Source organism: Malaclemys terrapin, chromosome 25 (assembly GCF_027887155.1).
Source record: "Malaclemys terrapin pileata isolate rMalTer1 chromosome 25, rMalTer1.hap1, whole genome shotgun sequence".
NCBI classification, from domain to species: Eukaryota; Metazoa; Chordata; order Testudines; family Emydidae; genus Malaclemys; species Malaclemys terrapin.
In genome coordinates this window covers 9743440-9761696 of record NC_071529.1, presented here as the reverse complement: position 1 = coordinate 9761696, position 18257 = coordinate 9743440, and the positions used below count along the sequence as shown (strand labels likewise).

Genomic DNA, 18257 nt, shown 5'->3' with positions numbered 1-18257 from the left:
CTGGCATCTTGGTGCCTCTGGGGACCATGTGGGAGCACCGGGCACTGCGGGCTGCACCCAGGCAGGGGGCAAAGAGCAGAGCTGGGTGAAGGCTGCGACGGGCGATCTGACTCAGCTGCGACGGGCCCCTCTCGTATTTGCTTTCTACAAGGGCAACTGCTGGTGCCCGGGGCCAATGAAAGAGGGGGAAGCCGGTACAAATTACTGGGGCCCGCCGGTCCGGAAGGGGGCCCCGGGCCTGGCTTCCCCCCCACCTTGGCCCTTGCTGGGGAGCCCTGAAAAAAATTTTTCACCGGGGCCCGAACCCGCTCTCAGTGGCCCTGCTGGTGCCCAGCCATGCCGGGCTGGGTTCCTCATGGCCCCGCATGCCCACCACTTGCGCTGCTGCCCTCCCAGTGAGCCAGACCGTCTCCCACCTGCGGCCCTGGCTCACCGGAGGAAGGCGGATCGTGTGAGCGACCCAATCGCTGGGCTGATTCGAGCGAGGAATCTGCGAATCGTTTGGGGGTAACGGACACGCTTGCGGGCTTTGCAGTCTGCTCACAGACAGCTGCCGGCACAGAGAGACGGAAGTGACTCGCCCAAAATCACAAACGGGGGCGTGGGCAGAATGGGGGGGGGGGTACAACCCGGGCATCCTGCCTCCCAGTGGCCCCTGTTCTAACCACTAGACCACACTCCCCTGCCAGAGCTGTGTATGGAACCCAGGAGTCCTGCCTCCCAGTGGCCCCTGTTCTAACCACTAGACCACACTCCCCTGCCAGAGCTGTGTATGGAACCCAGGAGTCTGAAGCAGAAGCACCAGCATTTCAGCGTTCAGATCAGCTTCGGCTGCACCACGACCGGGCTGTGTCTCTTCAAAGCCCCTGTAAAGGCCACCCAGGCCCGACTCAGGTGAGGTCCTCAAGCCAGTTTGCCTCCTTGTGTTAGAGCCCATCCAGGAAACGCCTCCCCAGGGCAGCAGGTGACGCGGGGGGACAGAATCGTGCTGAAATCAGGGCGAGAGCTGGTGGAGTAGCCACCAGCCTTCATGCCCGCAGCGCACGCACGGCCTCCTCGTCCTGCCTTGATTTCCCCCCATTTTTTCCTCCCTCTCTCACAGGGACACCGGCCCGAGGTCTCCCAATGGCGCTTGTAGGGTCTTAGGCACGTGCATTTGCACACTCTGGCGTGTGCACATTTCCATGCCCAAGCTCCCATTCACTCATGCACGCTCACTGTTCCACACTGAGGACCCGCAGCCACAGCCACTCTGCCTACCCCAGGAGACTCAGCGGGCACATCTCCGGGAGTTAAATGGCTCAGTGCCCCAGGGGACCTGGAATGAGTTTTAAATCCAACCGAAGCCGCGTTTAGCCAGGGCAGTGGGGCTGCCAATCCTGCCCCGTGACTGCCCTGATCCTCCCGGGCAGAAACACCAGCAAACCCCGTCAGTTCAAAGGGAAGACGACGTCCAGCCGTGGAAACGACAAGCTAATTTGAAGGAATTTTCCCCCCGGGAGCTGAGAGCTGGGGCTTGGGTGAGGGGGGCACACGCTGGTTTATGGGCAGAAATGATGGATTTAGTAAATCTCCCAGTGGTCGGAGCTGCCTGGAAATCCTTATCATTACGGAGGGTGCCTGCCCCGTTATTGTTAACACAGAGGGCCCTCTCCAGCGCTGCCCGGTAGCCCCTTTGTGCCCACGAGGCACGTCGGAGAGGCACGTCGGGGGGACTGCAGGAAGGAACCGCGTCTGGGGGCAGAGCCGGCTCCGTAGCAGGGGGCAAGCTGAGGGTAGAGTGGAGACCGGTCAGAGGCGGGAGGGGTCGTGGTCAAGGCGGCGCTTGCTCCAGTCATTCTGCACCCTGCCAAGCCCCCCCGGGGGCCAGTTCGCCTCTGGGAAGAGCAAACTGCCTCACATCTGTCCTGGCACCCGCCTGCCCAGGGGGGCATGTGGTGCCCAAGCTGGATCTCCTGGGGTTTGTATCAGTAAGAGAAAGGGGTGGGTCAGTCATTAGAGAGAGACCTCTATAGCCAGGGTGATATTTTAGGGCTGGGGGAGTTGATGACCCTGCCTGTGCACCCTGCTGCCTTCTCAGGAAGCAGAGGTAACAGGCCAGTGTCCACGAGATCCCGCCCTCCTTAGAGGTTTTCTGATCTCCCAAACCCAGCGCTGGGCAAGAATCTACCCCAGCTCCAGCAAAGAAAGGCTTCACCGTTCAGAGGCGATTTGGGCCATGGGGTTCAGGTGTGGGGGGCTGGGAGTCCAGGCTGCTGGGTTGAATTCCCAGCTCTGCCTCCGCACGATTCTGGGCAAGTTGCTTACATTGATCTGTGCCTCAGTTTCTCCATCTGTGAAATGGGGCTAATACTGTCTCCCACAGGGGTTAGCTAATGCTTGTAAAGCACTGAGGGTGTCCTGGGCCCCGCCCACCCCCATAGCCTGGCCAGTGCAGGATCTTTTAGGGGCAGGGCCTGGAGAAACTGATCCTCACAATGCGGGGAAGGAAAGGGAGGGACCTTTTGGCTGAAATGTTGGCCAGTGAAGAGCGAGGGACAGATCGCCCGGTGTCCCCGGCAGCTCCTAGTGTGATACCAATGGCCAGATTTTCACAGAGAGCATTTGGGTGGTGGGACACCGTTGTACTTACTGCCAGTGCTGTGGGGACACCGGGGGGAGTACTGCACTGCCAGCACCAGGGGGTGCTTGGCCCAGTACCGCACTGCCAGTGCTGGGGGTCACTCCAGGTGGCACTGCACTGTCAGTGCAGAGGGGAGGAGGGTCACTGCCAGTGCTGGGATGGGGGTGTCATTCCAGATGCCACTGCTTTGCTAGCGGGGGGAGGGGTACTGCCAGTGCTGGGTGGGGGTCACTCCAGATGCCACAGAACTTCCAGAGGGGTGGCACTGCCAGTGCTGGGGGGGCACTACAGATGGCACTGACAGAATTAGGGGACATCTGGGTCAGCACTGCACTGGGGGTCACTCTGGAGCCCACAGACCCTGGGGGACACTGCAGACAGTGCTGCACGGCTGGTGGCTTTTACCCACCCCGCATCGCACGCGCAGGTCGCCTATCCATTTGCCCTGAGGTATGTTTGCACACTCACACCTACACACACTGGCACACTCATTCACCTGTGTGCCAACAGGAGGTGGCTGTGTAGATTACCCCTGTCCCCCTGGTGTACCCCACTTCCTCTGAGAGCCACATCAGTGGGGCCTCATCTAGGGGGACCTGCCAGAGACTAGCCTCCCCTCCCAATCCTGCACCACGGGAGCTCACCCCATAAGCCCAGAGCCCTTGGGTGCTCGGCCTGTCACCCTGAAGCGTCAATGATTAGCCAACTCCAGTTCCCCCACCCAGAGAGCAGCTGAGTCAATGGACGATTCCTAAATTGGGGGTGGGGAGGCAAATGGAGCAGAGATGCGGGGGAGGGGGTCACCACACCAGACAGAACCAGGATCTCCTGAAACATCACCCCAGTTCGGATACGGGCTCCTCTCTGTAACCATGGTCAAGTCTCCCCACGCCTCAGTTTCCCCTATCCTAGTGCTGGTTAATACTCCAAAAGGGCTGGGACCCTGGGGTGTTAATTACTACAGGGGTGTTTTGTCTTCAAAGGGTTAACACGCACACACCACTAAAAAACATATACCGCTCCACACACACCCTACAGCTACAAACACCCCTACACACACGCGCACACAGTTCCATACATATACACACACACACACACACACAGCGCCCCCCACCCAGTCTCTCATCCCAGCCCCCTCTGCCTTCCCTGCATACAGAGCAGGGAGCTGCCTTCTGGAGGTCATGAATGCTTAACCAGATAGAGGGAGGTAGGTAGGTGTGTGTGCGCACGCACGCACGCGCACACACACACGCTGCTTGAGCCTGCTAGGAGCCCAGAATCAGCTGCCGCTTAGGTGACTCCAGGGGGAGCGGGAGGAACGGAGCCGCGGCTCATGAGAACGGGGAGCGAGCAGGAGGGGGACGGACGGGAGAAAAGACAACGCAGACGGGCACAGCGGGGCCTTGCCCAGAACAGGCCCAAACTGGGCGCCGGGTGTGTGGTACGGGTCAGCCAGGCCAATCTCCCTGGCACAGACAAGGCCGAAGAGACGCTGGCATCGTTTGTGCCAGTCATGGAGCCGTGTCGTGCCCTGGATACAAGACAGACAAGATGGGTGAGGTAACATCTGTTACTGGACCTTCTGGCGGCCCAGCCCTCACCCATGGCCCACGGCAGAGCCCCAAAGAGGGGGAAGATGGTGGGGGCAGGTGTACAGGAGAGGCCAATAGACCTGAGCCGAGCGTTTCCCCAGATCTGAGGGCTTGTTGCAGTCTCGGGACACTGATTTGGGCCGTTCGCTAGGGAGACGGAGACAGATTTCTTTGTAAGTTGCTTTGCTGTGAGCACCAGGCATTCCCTCTGCGGGCCTGGGAGCGAGGCAGCAATTAACGCTTAGGCTAGCCTCTTTGCACACCAGGCAGAAGGGGGCGGGGGATCCCCATTCCCACAGCAGTGCTGGGCCCCGGCCTCCCCCTCGTCCCTTTGGCTGGAGCGGATCAGACCAGCGTCGGCCCATCACGGCCAGCATCCCGCCTCCCGCAGCTGCCAACAGTGGATGCTTCAAAGAGGGCACGCCTGCCCCCGAAGCTGTATGCAGTCAGGAGCGTATGGCCTGGCTCCTAGAGGCCCTAGAAGGGAGAGGTTGAAGATCAGTGGCCTTGTGGTTAGTGGTGACCCCCAGCCGGGGTAGCCGCTCGCTGGAGAGAATCACAGGGCCTGTCTGCGTCCAGCAACCTCTGCACAGATCCCCCCTTCACAGGGCGCACACAACCAAGCGCTGCCTCTTCCCTGTCACGAGGCCCAAGAGCATCTAGACGCACTTTCCACACTTCACATTAGCAGCAAACAACATTTCCCCGAATCCAGGGAGGCTGCCGGCTGTGCCCAGCCCCCACCGCGCTAATGCTCGCGAGCTTTAAAAGCCGGAGATGGAAAATACCTAGCAGGCAGCGGGCTGAGTGCCAGGGACGGCTGAGCCAGCAAGCCGGCTTGGGGCGACCGTCGTGCGCGCCCCTCGGACATTTCCACTTGCACGCAGAGCTCCCCAGACCCCGTGTCGGTTCCCAGCCACCTGCTCCGGAGGCAGAAGGCTGGGGTGCGTTTCCCAGCCGTCCTGGATTTCCCAGGAAATGTGAAATGGACCACGAATGTTGTGAAAACCAGAACATCTCAGTGGGGGAAGGGGGGGGGGAAAATCAGCCATTCTGCCCCTTTCAAATCCCCTGGGCCAGAAGGGACTATTAGGATCCTCTAGTCGGACCTCCTGTATCGCACGGGCCAGAGAACTGCCCCAAAATACCTCCTCACCCAAGGGAGAATGACCGTGACCAGTCCCAGGCAGGGGGAGCGCTCCCCTTCTTCTCCAAATTCAATTTGAGGCAGGGGAAATTTTCAGGCAAAACGGTTCATGTCTGGCAAAGTTCTAAGCACCTGAAAACAGGGTCTTCTAATGGAACATTTCAGACAACCTGAATTATAGGCAGAGCCGGTAGCGCTGCCGCCAATAGCCACCCAACTCGCCGAGCCTCTACAGAGGCTCGGGGACAGTGCTCACCACACATCACAATATACAACACACGCCCCTATGCTGCAAAGCCAGTCCTACAACAGCCTCCAACTCCCATGCTCTATGGGTCCTCTGTTAGGCTCCCATTTCCCCATCATGTCACTTACTGCAGGCCCATATTTACTTCCAGGAACTAAGGCAATCTTCTGCATGCTCCCGGCTCATACTCTCCAGCACTCACCAGCTGACTATCCAACCCCCACCTCCCCAGAGCTAGACGCTTCCAGCGGAAGCCTCTGGGTAAAGAGGAAAAGCGGAACAAGAAACAGGCAACTCCTGACGCCTTCGTGCACCTATTGTGTGTACCTGAGCATGCGGGCACGTGCGTGTGGCCATTTGGGACAGGTGTGTGGTGTGTGTCTGTGCCACCACATCTGCGCACCAATATTGGCACAAGTGCATGTGCATTGCACGGGCGCACGTATATTTGTGGGCTCTCGGGCCTACATGTATGCAAGGAATCTCCGTCGTTGGAGGTTTTTAAGAACGGGTTCAAGCCAGCGGTTCTCAAACTGTGGGCTGGGACCCCAAAGTGGGTCGCGAGCCCATTTTAATAGAGCCGCCAGGGTTGGCTTAGACTTGCTGGGGCTCAGGGCCCAAGCCAGAGGCCAAGGGATTCAGCCCAGGCTACCGGCCCGCGGGCTGCGGCCGAGGCCCTTGAGCTTTGGTTTTGACCCCTTCCCCACCTGGGGTGGTGGGACTCAGACGGGCTCAGTCTTCAGTCCCCCCTCCTGGGGTCATGTAGTAATTTTTCTTGTCAGAAGGGGGCACAGTGCCATGAAGTTTGAGAACCCCTGGGTTAGACAAACACCTTCAGGAAGGTCTAGTAATGACTTTGTCCTGCCGGGGACTGGACTAGATGACCATCTTCTTTAAGCAGTCGCCGCATCCCTGCCCACGCGGTACACGGTCATCCCCCCCCAGCGGTAATGCGGCTGTAACTCACCGCGCTGTCAGTCTCCAGCCTTCCCCAGGTTGTCTTTGCTACGCGCTGCTCATCCCAGCTGGTTCGTTATAAACAGGGCACGCCAGGCGGGTGCCAAGCCAAGCGGGGGGAAATCAGAGCTGTGCCTCGGGGGCACTCTCCCCTTCGCTTGCCAGCCGCTTCCTCCGCCCTGCAGCGCGGTTGTTGTTGGTTTTTTTTTGGGGGGGGGGGGGGGGGAGAGGAGGCAGGTGGCACGTGGTCTTTCAACTCCAGCCCCCTGGGAGTCAAGGCATGGCCTTTGCAGTATGGCACGGCTCAGGCTCCTGTGAACCACAGGCACCATACGTGCACACGCGTGTGAGTGTGGACATGCACGTGCACCTGCCTGGGTGCTTATGGCCATCAGCCAATGAGAGAGGCAGACGCACACTCGGCGGGAACGATTCTGACAAAGCCCTGCCTTTACAGGCTTGGTCAGTATACCACAGCACGAACGGCGTCACGCTATCATGCCCAACTGGGACCAGCTGCCCCAGAGCCAGCCGTGCTTCGCACAACCGTCGTGCTTTGCACAACTGCCTACGCTAGGAGGTCCACGTGTGCAAACTGCCTGAGTGGAGGCAAGCCCCAAGAGACACAAACATGTGACGGGCCCGATCCTTCCTTCCTTCCTTCTGTGCACCAAACCCGCCTCGACCTGCCTGAGAGTCTCAGGCTGCCGAAGGATGCAGGATCAGGCCCCCGAGGAGGGTGCGCAAGGCAGATCTTTGACCCCCACGGAAGGTGGATGGGAAACCGAGGCAAAGTAGGACCCTGCCCAAAGTTCTGCTGCCTGCTGGAGCGGGCGCTGCAGCACCTGGCCACCGAGGGACCGGAGAAGAAAGCAGCAAGGGATGAGAGAGAAAGGGAAGCGGAGGGGAGACCAGCTGGAGAGAAGAGGGAGTAGTAGGAGTGTGTGTGTGGATGGATATCCCTAGGAGGCGGATCGAGCAAGGCCCTGTGGAGTTGGCCAGGGGGCTCTTGTAGGATGCAGGATCCCTGCAGGATCCCAGTAGCCGTAGGGGGCACGGGGTGGAGGGAAGTGGGGAGAGGCGCCTCTGGGGAGGTGGAGCCCCACGTGTACATGCTAAGGGGCCTCGCACCGAGGGCCCCACTTGCTCCTGGCTTCCTAGGTGTGTGCGAGAGGCAGTGTCCCGGGAGCCAGAGGGATGGGCGGCCGGGGACAGGCACTGATTCAGCAGGTGCTGCCCTCCCCCAGCACAGCGACCCCCCCATCCCCGGAGGGCAGCAGCAGGAGCCCCCACCAGGGGTGAATCCAGCCTAGGGCTGGAGGCCGGAGTCGAGGAGCTAGAAGCCTAGGCCAGCTGTCCCAGTCCATCTCCCAGGGATCCGGGCCACTCTGGGGTGGGCGAACAGATCGCGGCTTTCAGGGGCAGGAGGGGATTCATTCCCAGACCCTCCCCGGGCTCCTGCGCTTGCTGATCTCCCCATCCTCCCTCCCCCCAGCCAGGCCCTAGCTCCCAATTTCCCCCCTCCCCCACATCCACCCCAATGCCCTGGCTCCCCAACGCTAGCTTCCCCCATCCCCAGCCCCTATCTCCAATCTCCCACCTCCCTGTCTCCAGCCACACCCTAGCTCACCGGCCCCCAGCTGCCCGGCCCTAACACCCCCGCCAACCTCCCTCCCACCAGATCGTCCCTCCCCAAGCCCCACATTCCCCCCAGCCTGGAGCCGTGCCGTCCCTGCTCTGCAGGCCATCAGCGCCGGGGAAAGTCTCCCTTGGCTGGCGACGCCGGGGTCGAGCTTGCAGGCGCTAAGGGACGTGGGCTCAGAGAGACCGGGCGTGGGGGCGGGAAGAGGGTGTAGACCGTGCGGCGGACTTACCGAAAACCTCGTCTGCGTCTCGGCGTTTGGAGGACGACATGGCAGGGCAGCTCTGCGGAGAGAAGAGGGGAGGCAGGGTCAGAGCGCTGGAGGTCCAAAGCCAAGTGGCTGGCAGGGCTATCTCTGGGGAGGCGCGTGCGGCTGGGCCCCGGGGTCTCCAAGCACCCACCGGAGACTAGAGCACCCCCCGTCCGTCTGGAGCGCGACAGAACTCTGGGGAGGGCCAGTGGGGGCCATCTGGGCCTGGCCCTGGTTGTAGTCTCCCCAGCAATGGTGTCTCAGCTGCCTATGCAGTAGACCCTGTGTTACAGAGGGGAATGGTCTGGGTCACGTCATCCAGCCCGGCCTGAGCTCTTACATGGGGTCAAGCCGGACGTGTCCGGAGCATGGAGCTGCAGCAGCGAGACCCGTAGGATCCCCACAGAAGCACCCTGGAGATAGCCAGGCTCCGGAGGTGGACCAAGCCGCTGGATCCTGGGGGCAGTGTGTGGGGGAGGGTGGTAGAGGGACCAAGTGGTATAGCAAGATCCCCCTTATCATCACACACGACGTCTCTCCCTCCCTTTCCCACAGCCCCGCTGCCCCCTTCTCCCTCACCCCACAACCCCATCGCTCTACAAAAGGAACCAGGATGGATGATGCAATAGAAGACATGGACATTGATTGATCACCTGCTATTGTCCATCCATTTAAAGAGACAGGAGGCCTGATTCTCCTCTCCCTTCCCCACCATACAACTCCCTCAGGTTAGCGAGAGGAGACGCCAGCCAGCCCACAGCTGGTATTTTCCTGACAGGCGGGGTGAAGGACGTACTTAAGGGACGTGGCGGAAATGTCAGTCACTCGGGGGGTTTTAGAACTGGATCAGTCTGATAAGAGGAAATACTTTTTTCCATCCAGCCCCCAATTAACCTGTGGAACTCAGGGTCACAGTGTTTCATTGAGGCCCAAGAGCTGAGCAGGACTCAAAAGAGGACTTGGCGTTTGTGTGGAGAACAAGAGTATTCTGGGTTCTAGTAGAAAGCATGTGAAAAGCTAAGATTTGGGGGAGGGGTATAAACCCTCAGGCTTCAGGGCATGCCAACTATTAGGGGGTCAGGAGGTAACTTTTCACAGGGGCAGATTATCCCCTAACTGCCCACTGCAGGGTTTCTTTCAGCTTCCTCTGGAGAAGCTGGGGCCACCCACTCTTGGAGCAATGATACCAGATGGAATGATCTGATCTAGCGTCCCAGTTCCCCGCTCTCTGTGACAATGGCAATCTTACCCAGCCCTTTCCCTCCAAAGATCTCAAAGCTCTTTGAAAACAATGAATTCAGACCCACAGCACCCAGGGGCGGGAAGGTCAGTGTGACCCCCAGTTTTGCGGACAGGGAAGCCGCTGGCCTGAAGTGACTGGCTCACAGCTAGGCAGAGAACCCAGGAGTCCTGACTCCCAGTCCTCTTTGCAGAGAACCGTCCTGCCAGGGCAGAGAAAGCTGCACTAAATATAAACCACAGCGCTAATACCGCTGGGCCTGATCCTGCCAGCTTTACTCTGCCAACACTCCCTGCGACTGCAGAAGCGGGCCCCCGGGGTCAGCGATTCGGTGTGAATTTCCATTGGGGCAGAGCGAGGAGTGTCCCAGAAAGGGGTGTAGGAGCAGTGTAACAGCATGGGACTCACCCCTGCGGCGCCTCCTGCTGGACATCTCAGGAAATTAGCTCACCAGCCGTTGGAGCGCCCTCTGCAGGCTGGTGTCCTGCTACCGCTTGGCCCCCGTGTCCCTCTCGGACTCCAGTGCCCCATTATCTGGGGTGCTGCCCCCTGGCAGTAACCCCTCATTCTCAGAGTCTCCCCTCCCCAGGGACCCCAAACCCCACCTTGCCTCAGCCAGTGGCTACTGCCAGTCATCCATGAGGCCCTGCTCCTTGGAGCAGACTGCATTATAAAATCCAGGCAAGGGGGTAGGACCTGCTGTCTTCCTCCACCACCCAGTACCTCAGGGGTGGGCCGAGGACCAGGCCCTGCAGCCTGGGGAGTTACCAGGCTGGAGCTCCCCTGGCCTTTCCCCAGCCCTGCTTCACTCCCAGGACCTTTGCTACCAACAGCCAGGCCCTGCTCCCTCCAAGACCGGAGAGGCTACCCTACCACCAAGCTAGCAGCCTTTTATAGGGACCTGCTGTGTTCTGTTTGGGGCGTGGCCCCAGCTGCTTTTCCTTACAGCCCCAGCCCTCTCCCAGGGTTGGCCTTAACCCTGTCAGGGCTGGAGCGGCTAATCACCCCGCTACAAGCGGGTATATTCCCTCACCTCACTGGGGGCTCCCCAGGTATCCCCACTGCTCCCCTTGGAGCAGTGCGCTCTCCCTGCCCCAGGCCGAACTCCCGTTGAACCAGACCGGGGAGGTTTGCCTTTGCTCACAGCAGCCGTGACTTTAGAACTGGAAAGAAAATTACACGTCTGGCTCGACGGCCCTGAACCGGGAAAGCGAAGGGATGGCGTCTCTGGGGAAAAGGCTACTTAGCAAGTGGGTGTGTTTATCTTCCCCAGCTCTAGGGGTAGGACACTATGGGACTGCCCCTCAGCCCATCCCAGTCACGAATACACTAGCTCCGGGCCGGATTCCCTCTCGCTCGCGTGAGGGTGAATGAGGAGCAAGGCAGCACCTCGCACCTCATACAAAGCCCTCGGGCGCCTCTGCCGGGGGATCAGCAGCAACATCCCCGTTTTTCAGCGTGGGAAACTGAGGCACAGGCCAGCTCTCTTTAGACTATAAGATCTTTCGGGCCGGGAGTGTTTACTGGGCGTATGCACCACGCCTCGCCTGACAAAGTGTGTCGCGCGCCCGTGTCCATTAGAGGATAGCAGCCTGCTACTGCTGACCGCTACTGTGCTGCTCCTTTAGCTCACGGGGCAGGAGGTTGGGCGGACAGTCAAGGGTTCAAATCCCGGCTGGGGCGAGGGTTACTGTCACTGCTGTCTCCGCCCCCGCAGTAGAGCCTTTATCTGGGTTAGCCTCTATGTGTCCCTTTCCCTGCGGTTTATGCTGGGGCGTTCCCTGGAGGCCCCAAAGCAGCCTCAGTGGTGGTGGAACCAAGCGGCAGGAGAGAGAGATGCTTTCATGACTGCAAATGTCTCCCAAGGGCCACCCCTCAGCAGCTTGATAACCTGCCTCCCTCTCCTCCTCCGGCTCCTGCCGGCCGCTGACCCGCCCCACGAATCCTTTCAAGCAAGGCCCCTCCCTCCTCCTGAATTCAAAGCCGAGTCTCCCCTGGGACCCGCCACCCCACGTGGGGCGCATCAGCTGATTAAGGGCACAGGGAAGACTCCTACCGGCCCAGCGGCTCTGCAATGAGCCGAGGGGCGAGAGCTTTTGAAGGAACGGTGACCACGCCAGGGGCTTGTCTGTCGTGATCCTCTAGTCTGAGCCCCTGGATAACACAGGCCCCAGGATTTCCCCCAAATAACCCCGAGACATGGGCGACAGGGGAGGATGAGGCTCCCCAAACAGCCCTGTGTGTCCCTGCCCATGCTCCGTCCCCAGCCCCCTCCTGCTTCCCAGCTCTCTGCTACTGCCAGTTCTTCCCCCGTGCTGGGGCTAATGGGGGTCAGCCTGCAGCCAGGGACTCCGCCCAGTGCTCTAGGGCTGGGGGAGGGGGCGTGCTACCCGGCACTCCGGGGCTGGGCCCATGCCGCTCGCTCCACGCTCCGGGGCTGGGGATGATTGGGCTGGCGTGGCGTGGCAAAGGAGGGACACCTCGGGCAGAAGGGGCAGGCCAGGGTTAGCCTCCCTGAGCCCAGGGTTCACCCACCGCCCATGCCCCTGGAGCTGATGTCTTAGAATAAACCTCCGATCTTGATTTAACAATTGTCAGTGACGGGGAATCCACCCCCCACCCCGCCACCTTGGTAAGTTGTTCCAGGGGATAAACGCTCACTGGTAAAAACGTACACCTTATTTGCAGTTGAGTTTGTCTAGCTTCAGCTTCCAGCCACTGGTTCATGTTATTCCTTTCACGGCTAGCGCATAGAGCTCATTATTAAATATTTGTTCCCTGTGTAGATACGTATGCGCTGTAATCAAGTTACCCCACCCCCTTCTCTTTGGTAAGCTAAACAGACTGAGCTGTGCGGGTCTGTCACTCTGTTTCCTAATCCTGTAATCATTCTCAGGGCTCTTCTCTGAACCCGCTCCAGTTTATCAACACACTTTGTAGAGGCAGCTCAGATGGGGAAACTGAGGCACAGAGCAGTGACTTGCCCAAGGTAACCCAGCAGCTCAGTCTCAGAATGACCACAGCCGAATTCATTAGCCACTCAGTCATATCGGTTTTTTTAGCATACATCATTCAGTGCAGGAGACCACCCGGACTTTGGAGAGCCTGGTGGGGAGTCGTGCACAGCCAAGGAGATGGGTAAAACCAGATGCCTCGAGCCAAACCCTCAGCTGTTAATCAGCACAGAGAGCCTCTCCGCTTTACACCCCTTGGCTACAGATCAGCATTACAGGCTGCCGATCGAGACTGGAGCATGGGCCAGGAGGCGTCCCTTGGACATCACCCCAACAGGGCACAAGGGGGCATTTTTCAGGTGACACCCTGACGGTCAGCAAAAATCCACTGGCGAGTCCTGCTGCCCTGCCTCCCCTTGGGTCACTCCGCTTGGCCTCCCTACGTCCCCCCTCCACTGCACCGTGGGTCAGATCCTGCTCACCAGGAAGTCAGCAGCAAAACTCTCCGAGGGGCCGGGAGAAAAGGCGCCGGGACAGGGAGCTAAGCTTTTTGCAATGGAACAACATGCTGAAGAGGTGCTTGACCACAGAGGCCTGGCCTTTCCCCTGCAGCGGGGCTGTGACGAAGTGGGACTGTTCTTCATGTTTTCCTCAGTTTCCCCTATGCAGTTCTTAAGTATCTAGGTGGTGGGATAAGGGTGTGTGGTTGCTGCAGAGCAAAGGGCCAGGGTACATAAATGCCCGACACTCTGTCTCCTGGCAACTGATGGCCTGGGCCCCTCCTCTGCAAAGGTGCCAACTGAAGGTGTTGGAGACAAAGGGATCAGGTGACCTCCTGGCCCGGGAAAGAGACAAAGCCGGGAGAAGGAGGGGCTGGACGGGGGTTGGAGTTGGAGCTACCTGGGGACTAGGAGTGAGGGCAGACGTGGGTGTCTGGCTCTCTGAACCCCATAATGGACGCGGCCGAGGGGTCCCGTTCGCCGCTGTACCTACAAACTCTGTTTTAGACCGTGTTCCTGTCATCTAATAAACCTCTGTGTTACTGGCTGGCTGAGAGTCACGTCTGACTGCAAAGTGGGGGGTGCAGAACCCTCTGGCTTCCCCAGGACCCCGCCTGGGCGGACTCGCTGTGGGAAGCGCACGGAGGGGCATATGCTGAATGCTCCCAGGAGAGACCCAGGAGGTGAAGCCGTGTGAGCTTCTTGCCCTGAGGACGGTCTGCTCCGAGGGAGAGGAGGCTCCCCAAAGTCCTGACTGGCTTTGTGGGGAGCAGTTCCAGAGCATCGCCCGGGGACTCCGTGACAGGGGCAGCGAGGTTTTCCAGCACACGGAGACACAGCGCAGGGGGCCGCTGCTGCTGGGTACCAGACTAGGGCAGCAGGGGAACAATGACGAATGAATCCAAAGGCTGGCTTGAAAGGGAAGTCAGAGCGCCTGGCCCAGAGAAGGGAGCCAGATCCCATCACTGGCTCCTGAGTGCCGCCTGGGAGGGGACACTGATTCCTGCGGCCCGGCCCTCCCTCATGGGCCCATTTCCTTTCCCACCCTACATTTTTCTCTTGCCTTCTGTTTAGGATCTGCCTTAGCTGGGCACACCTGCCCCTTTCACGACCCCGCAGCGAGCCCGTGTCCGGAAAGGCTGCTAAATGCAACGCCCTGACCAGCCTGACGCTGGTCCGAGTTTGCCAGGTCCCAGAATGGGCTGATCACGCCACGCACTCTGTTTCTCGCCCCCCCCCCCCCCCCCGGTCAGCCAGGTTGCAAGTAAGAGGCGGCAAGAGACACAAGGTGGTCATCTCTACTACCTTTACCTGGTTCCACTTAAGGAAGCCGGATCAGACTGACAGCTCCAGCCCATCTCAGCCAGCCTCACTGTCCCCCCCCCAGGACTGTAATTCCCATCTTTAATACCACCTCAAAGCCTGTCAGGCCAGGGATGGAGTGAAGAGGGGGGTTGCTAGGTCAACGTCCCAGCCCTCCATGCTGTCACCATTGACGGCTCTGCCGAAGAGTAGACAGAAGCAAGGGGCAGTGTGGTCTGGTGCCCTGGGACCATATGTCTCTGAACTGCAGCGTGATCTCGGGCAAGCCGCTTTGCTCGGTTTCCCCTCCCCACTCTTTGGCTAATGAAGTGTAACAACATGGGCCCGGCCTGTCCCTCACTGCGCCCAGCATAATGAGGTTTCAGTCTAGAGCCAGGGACTGTCAAGAGGCCAAATTTTGCCTGGTAGAAGCTCTGTTGATTTCAGTGGGGTTTTCATCTAGATTCATAGATTCTAGGACTGGAAGGGACTTCGAGAGGTCATTGAGTCCAGTCCCCTGCCCTCGTGGCAGGTCCAAATACTGTGTAGACCATCCCTGATAGACATTTATCTAACCTACTCTTAAATATCTCCAGAGACGGAGATTCCACAACCTCCCTAGGCAATTTATTCCAGTGTTTAACCACCCTGACAGTTAGGAACTTTTTCCTAATGTCCAACCGAAACCTCCCTTGCTGCAATTTAAGCCCACTGCTTCTTGTTCTATCCTTAGGGGCTAAGATGAACAAGTTTTCTCCCTCCTCCTTATGACACCCTTTTAGATACCTGAAAACTGCTATCATGTCCCCTCTCAGTCTTCTGTTTTCCAAACTAAACAAACCCAATTCTTTCAGCCTTCCTTCATAGGTCATGTTCTCAAGACCTTTAATCATTCTTGTTGCTCTTCTCTGGACCCTCTCCAATTTCTCCACATCTTTCTTGAAGTGCAGTGCCCAGAACTGGACACAATACTCCAGTTGAGGCCTAGCCAGCGCAGAGTAGAGCGGAAGAATGACTTCTCGTGTCTTGCTCACAACACACCAGTCCGGAAGTTAGCCCAGCATTCTGGTACCACTACAAGTTCCCAAGGCAGCTGCCCCGTGCCTGGAAGGACATGACAAAGGAGACACCCCTGTGCAATTAATCCGAGAGCTGTCCACAAGGGGATAATCAGCATCAAGGGAGACAATGGTCTTTATGGGAGAGACGCCTGCCTGCTAGGACACTGACAGGCACCCATCAAATCATCCCCTACAGGCCTCCAGCAGCTCCCCCAGCCATCGGCTTAAATCCCTGCTGAGCTGTATTTGAACCCTTGGTGACCTAGAGGTGAAAGGTCGCTTAGGGCATGTCTGCACTGTAATTGAATACCCACAGCTGGGCAGGCCCCTATCAGCTGACTCAGGCTGTGGGACATTCCGGTTCGGGCTGGAGCCCAGGCCCTGGGACCATGCGATGGGGGAAGAGTCCCAGGGCACAAGCTGACCCGGGCCCAGGCACGGGGGTTGAATTGCAGTGTAGCCACCCCCCCCGGTCTCTTAGCGATCCTCCGAGCCAGCCAGTTCCACTGCCCCGCTGGCGGGAAATGCGTGGACCAGACCATCCTTGGGTGGGGACTTAGACTGCCATGTGCCCAGCCTGGAGCGAACGTTCGCAGATGAGTTACCCGCCTTTCAGAAGCGAGGTCCCTAGGACACGCTGTCACGGGGGGGGGGGGGAGCACCCGGCTGCAGGGAGGTTTATCTGCCCCAGGCGGATGCTACTCTTAAGGGCCCCTCTGGATCAATAAACCTGCCTTCCCAAATGGGATATTACACAAAACCTCCAATGTGTCTCTAGTGGTGCGAGCCGGGGGCTGGGAGTCGGGACTCCGGGGCAACCCCAGCTCATGTGGGCTGCTGGTTAGGGCAGGGGGCTGGGAGTCAGGACTCCTGAATTTCATTCCTGGCTCCTTGCAAACCACTATGGGAACAACAACCTTTTGCAGACCTATTAGAAATACTCTGCAGATCCCCAGGGGTCCACAGACCACAGGTTGAAAACCACGGGTTTAATGGATATAATTAGGCTTGGAAGGATTCGATTCTTATCGGTAAATGTCAATTTCACTGCAGACACGCCCAATATTTCCATTGCTAATAATCAAAGTAGAGAAAACGCGGCTTGAGAATGGATTCGCATTTAGTTGACCGATATTTACTTTGGACGTTTCGACGTGGGACGCCGACCAGGTGTGTAGGGATGGTTAGAGAGCTTTCACTTTTTGAATCTCAACATTAAATCATCATCGGCCGACCCCACCCCTTAATTTCCCGTAACCGAACATTTAAATGAATAAAAATTAAAAATGCATAAAAAAAATCGATATCCATCAAATGATAACAAAAAAAAAGATTGAATTGTGCAAAGCCCAGGGGCAGGGATTAGGAGATGTAATGCTGTCATGCTTATGAAGGATGTCAAACTCCTCCAAGAGAAGTTCCTCTTAGCCGGCCAAAGTGGCCAATTCTTTTATCTGATGAAAGGGCCTTCTGGTTAATATCTGGGAAGCCCTCCAAGGCTTTGAGGGGCAAGACTGACCAGGCTCACAGATCTGGCTGCACCACCAGGAACACAAATAAGATGGGCGTAGAATAAAACACCCCCAAACTCCCTAGACATGCGAGGCTCAATTCATTGTTACCCATTGCCCCAGCGAGGGTGGTACCAAGGGGCTCTGAGGTAGAAGGGGGGGCCCTGGACCCCATTACACCCAGGTACAGAGGAAGACTCTGCCAGTTTAGGGGTGAGCCAGGGGGTGAGGGTGGGATTCTGGGGCCGTTCCAGATGGGTGGAAGCGTGGCCAGGGTGGCCAGGGTGACCTGTGCTCCCGTGATTCGACAGCCCTGAAAAGTCCCTAGGAGCCCCCTGGAGCAGGGATAGAAGTTAGGCCCAGGGCTATGCAGGCCTGAGTGTAGGGCAGGGCCAAATTCCTTCCCCTCTGTCCCTGCCCCACTGCAGGCTCCTTGGCGTTATCAGAAGGGAAGCATCTAATGCCACGTGGGGTCTGCGTTGCTCCCATCACCGTTACCAGGAGGCACGCTAATGGGAGGCGCGACCTTTCGATGCCTATGGATTTTCAGTCCCCAGGAAGAGCAGTCAGGAGGCAGAAAGAGACAGAAAATTACAGCCCAGTGGCTCATCCGCCTGCTTTGGCAGTGATTCATATCGATCTCGGACAGCTCCCTTAGTGTCAAAGTGGTTCGCAAATGGAGCCGCTTCACCCGCCACTGAAATGCAGCCACCTCTGGGGTGGGGGCGCGGCCGCTGTTTTAAACAGCAGCACGGCTAGCCCAGCCCAGCCGTTTAAGATGGGAAGTGAAGAATACTAGATCCAGCGGAAAGCTGCAGCGCGCATGTAAGGGAGCGGACGGCTGTTTGCTCAAGGATTGAACCAGGACCCTGGGGCTAGCCTCCTTGACTGCCATGGAAATCCCCAAGGGGTCTCGAATGCAACAGAGAGGCTCCGGCCCCTGGTTTTGTGTCAGTACGTCCAGCAGCAGTGACCAGAGCCCCCAGCGGGGGCATTGGGGTCAGTACAGACTTGGGGGTGGGGGAGAGCGCCCCCTGCTGAATTGCCACTACCTGCAGCACTTGGGATCTCTCTCCTCCAGCTAACTGCTTTGGGGAAGGAACAAGTTCCCAGCCTGGGGAGGTGGGAGTCCAAAGCCAATGTCAAATAATGGATCTGGGGAGGGGCCTGATGGCGCCGAGAGGCAATTGTCCTTCCCTTCCAGAGGCTTTTCCATTATTGTCCTGCAAAC

General features: G+C 58.5%; 1 protein-coding gene across 1 annotated transcript in view; it reads right to left on the bottom strand.

The window, feature by feature from the left end:
• The window catches only part of PPP1R9B (protein phosphatase 1 regulatory subunit 9B), an 86535-nt gene that overhangs the window by 10376 nt on the left and 57902 nt on the right, over positions 1-18257 (bottom strand). The window contains exon 15 of the mRNA XM_054014725.1: positions 8441-8492. Within this exon, the coding sequence (XP_053870700.1) occupies positions 8441-8492 (52 nt within the window). The remainder of the gene's footprint in view (positions 1-8440; positions 8493-18257) is intronic.